The 3058-nt window shown below is 48.6% G+C and overlaps 1 protein-coding gene across 1 annotated transcript in view; it reads right to left on the bottom strand.

Annotated features, from left to right (window-relative positions):
- LOC107290025 (intestinal-type alkaline phosphatase-like) overlaps nt 1-3058 on the bottom strand; it is a 21298-nt gene that overhangs the window by 12924 nt on the left and 5316 nt on the right. The window contains exon 4 of the mRNA XM_015818868.1: nt 1329-1463. Within this exon, the coding sequence (XP_015674354.1) occupies nt 1329-1463 (135 nt within the window). The remainder of the gene's footprint in view (nt 1-1328; nt 1464-3058) is intronic.

The raw sequence follows: 3058 nt of genomic DNA, 5'->3' as shown, positions 1-3058 counted from the left end.
CCCTAGAACAGAAACCCAGAGACCAGTGTGAAAGGTCAAGTTGGGTCAAAAAAGTCACAATGGCAGCCATCATGATGCGGTTGAACCTCTGCCTGCAGCCATCATGGATTTTTTTTTTCAATTATAGCGAGGTTTCTCCATCCCGGCTGCTTTAAGACATGTGGAGTTCAACTCCCAGAATTCCACAGCCAGCCATGTTGGCTGGGGAATTCTGGGAGTTGAAGTCCACACAATCTTAAGATTGCTAACACAGGTCTTTGGAGCTGTTCAAAGGTCCCTGGGCTCATCTAAGACAGGGGTCTTCAAACTTGGCCCTTTTATGACTTGTGGACCAACTCCCAGAATTCTGGGAGTTGAAGTCCACCAGTCATAAAAGGGCCAAGTTTGAAGACCCCCTGAATTAATCAGTGGAGCAATCTGCCTCCAGAAGCAGTGAATGCTCCAACACTGGAAGTTTTTAAGAAGAGACTGGACAGCCGTTTGTCTGAAATGGTATAGGGTTTCCTGCCTGAGCAGGGGGTTGGACTAGATAACCTCCAAGGTCCCTTCCAGCTCTATTCTATTCTATTCTATCTTGGGGCAGAATGTCAGCCATTCACAAGTTAAGTACCCTTCCACCCTCCCCAAAAAAACCCACAATTCATACACTTGGCCTCCAGCCTCTCAAGTGCAACAGCCTATCCTCTGCCATTTAGAAAATAGAATAACAGAACCGGAAGGGACCTTGGAGGTCATCTAGTCCAGCCCCCTGCTCAGGCAGGAAACCCTATACCGTTTCAGGCAAATGGTCGTTCCCATCTCTTCTTAAAAACTTTCAGTGTTTTTAAGTTTCCGTTTCTTTGAACTGAACCCTCTTCCCAGCGTGTGGAATACAGGCAGTCTTCGACTTTACAGCCACTGTTTAGCCCCAAATTTCTGTCGCTAAGCAGTTGCTGCGCTGTTGCCCTGTTTTACGACCCGGCTTGCCATAGTTCTTAAGTGAAACACTGCAGGGGTTCAATCAATCTGGCTTTTCCATTGGTCTTGCTTGTCAGAAGGTGGCAAAAGGGGATCACAGGACCCCGGGGGATGCTGCGACCGTCATAAACACGAGTCAGTCACCAAGGGTCTATTATCATGGGGAGGCTGCGACAGTTGTAAATATGCAAAACGGTCCTAAGTCATTTTTTTTAGTGGCGTTGTAACCGTGAACCGTCACTAAACGAACTGTGGTAAGTTGAGGACTACCTGTAACGGCCGTTCTGCTGGAGAAATGTTGAGATCTGTAGTTCCGCCCCAAATGGAGTTGCAGCCGATGGGAGAAGAGGCGGAAAAAGAATATCACTTACCGGTGAAGCTTGGAGCCATTCCTCAATCAGGTTTCTGTTATCTTTACGAACCCCTCTGGTTGAGTTTTGGGTGGGGTACTCGGGGTCTGGCGTGCCTTGAGGGGTCATGTATTTCCTGCCCCCACCCAGGACCACCTGCCAAGGGAAGGAGAGTGTGCAGAAAACATTATTTCCTGGGGCCCTTGGTGTTCTCTGAGTTGGGTGGTTTTCTTGCAGACGTTTCATGNGCTTGGAAACCTCTCCCTTTCCCCTCAGCACGGCTGGCTCAGGAATTCTGGGAGTTGAAGTCCACGAGTCATAAAGCGGCCTAGGCCTAGGGCAGGGGTGGGTAACCTTGGCTCTTTTATGACTGTGGACTTCAACTCCCAGAATTCCTGAGCCAGCCACGCTGAGGGGAAAGGGAGAGGTTTCCAAGCTGAGCCATGTTGGCTCAGGAATTCTGGGAGCTGAAGTCCGCGAGTCATGAAGGGGCCATAGTTCCCCCATGCTGGCTCAGGAATTCTGGGAGTTGAAGTTGAGTCATGAAGGGGCCATAATTCCCCCATGCTGGCTCAGGAATTCTGGGAGTTGAAGTCCGCAAGTCATAAAGGGGGCCATAGTTCCCCCATGCTGGCTCAGGAATTCTGGGAGTTGAAGTCCGCAAGTCATAAAGGGGGCCATAGTTCCCCCATGCTGGCTCAGGAATTATGGGAGTTGAAGTCCGCAAGTTATGAAGGGGTCATAGTTCCCCCATGCTGGCTCAGGAATTCTGGGAGTTGAAGTCCACGAGTCATAAAGGGGTCCATAGTTCCCTCATGCTGGCTGAGGAATTCTGGGAGTTGAAGTCCACGAGTCATAAAAGAGCTCAGGTTGCCTACCCCTGGCCTAGGTTGAACGTCCAGGGTTCAAACCACTCAGAGAGCTGCAATCACCTCACACGTGTTGCAAGATCGGATAAAGACATTCTGGCTGCATTCATACGACATGCTTGGTTGGTGATATCTGAGTTAGCTTTTGGGTGGGTTCTACCCAAAGCACAAATCCACGCCATTTGCTTTTTTTATGATTCAATTCAAGCTTGGGGAATTAACTAGAAAGGAGGAGGAATTTTTTAACGGCCTTCTCCTGTTCTTCAATCAAACCCAAATGTTTTGAATTGCAAATTTTGAGATGGGGGTTAAATTGCACGTCAGAATGCTGCTGTTTAAAACTTTCTCTCTAGAGCTGGACAGGGAAGTCCTTTCTTCCCCCTGTGTAACGTCACAGCAACAAACACACACACACACACAATCTGAAATTGTGAGCAGCCTGAGAAGGACCCTCTCTTTGTAACCAGCTTCTCCAGGATCTGTAAACTGAGATTAATAACTTTCCTTCCGAAGCCACTCACAGCCATTAAGGGGGGGGGGGCAACACACACAGTGGGCAGGTGTGTGTGTATGTGTGTGTGTGGGGGGGAAATAAGCATTTTGAATCTTTACCCATAAGACGACGAACTTTCGGGTCACTGGCAGCTTGCAAGAGGTCAATTCGATTCCAAACATACTTGTTACCCTAGAACAGAAACCCAGAGACCAGTGTGAAAGGTCAAGTTGGGTCAAAAAAGTCACAATGGCAGCCATCATGATGCGGTTGAACCTCTGCCTGCAGCCATCATGGATTTTTTTTTTCAATTATAGCGAGGTTTCTCCATCCCGGCTGCTTTAAGACATGTGGAGTTCAACTCCCAGAATTCCACAGCCAGCCATGTT

The sequence above is a fragment of the Protobothrops mucrosquamatus genome, unplaced genomic scaffold (assembly GCF_001527695.2).
Source record: "Protobothrops mucrosquamatus isolate PMUCROS unplaced genomic scaffold, P.Mucros_1.0 scaffold_143, whole genome shotgun sequence".
In the NCBI taxonomy this organism is placed as follows: domain Eukaryota; kingdom Metazoa; phylum Chordata; class Lepidosauria; order Squamata; family Viperidae; genus Protobothrops; species Protobothrops mucrosquamatus.
The sequence above is the reverse complement of the archived record's forward strand: the minus strand, read 5'-3'. Positions and strand labels throughout refer to the sequence as shown.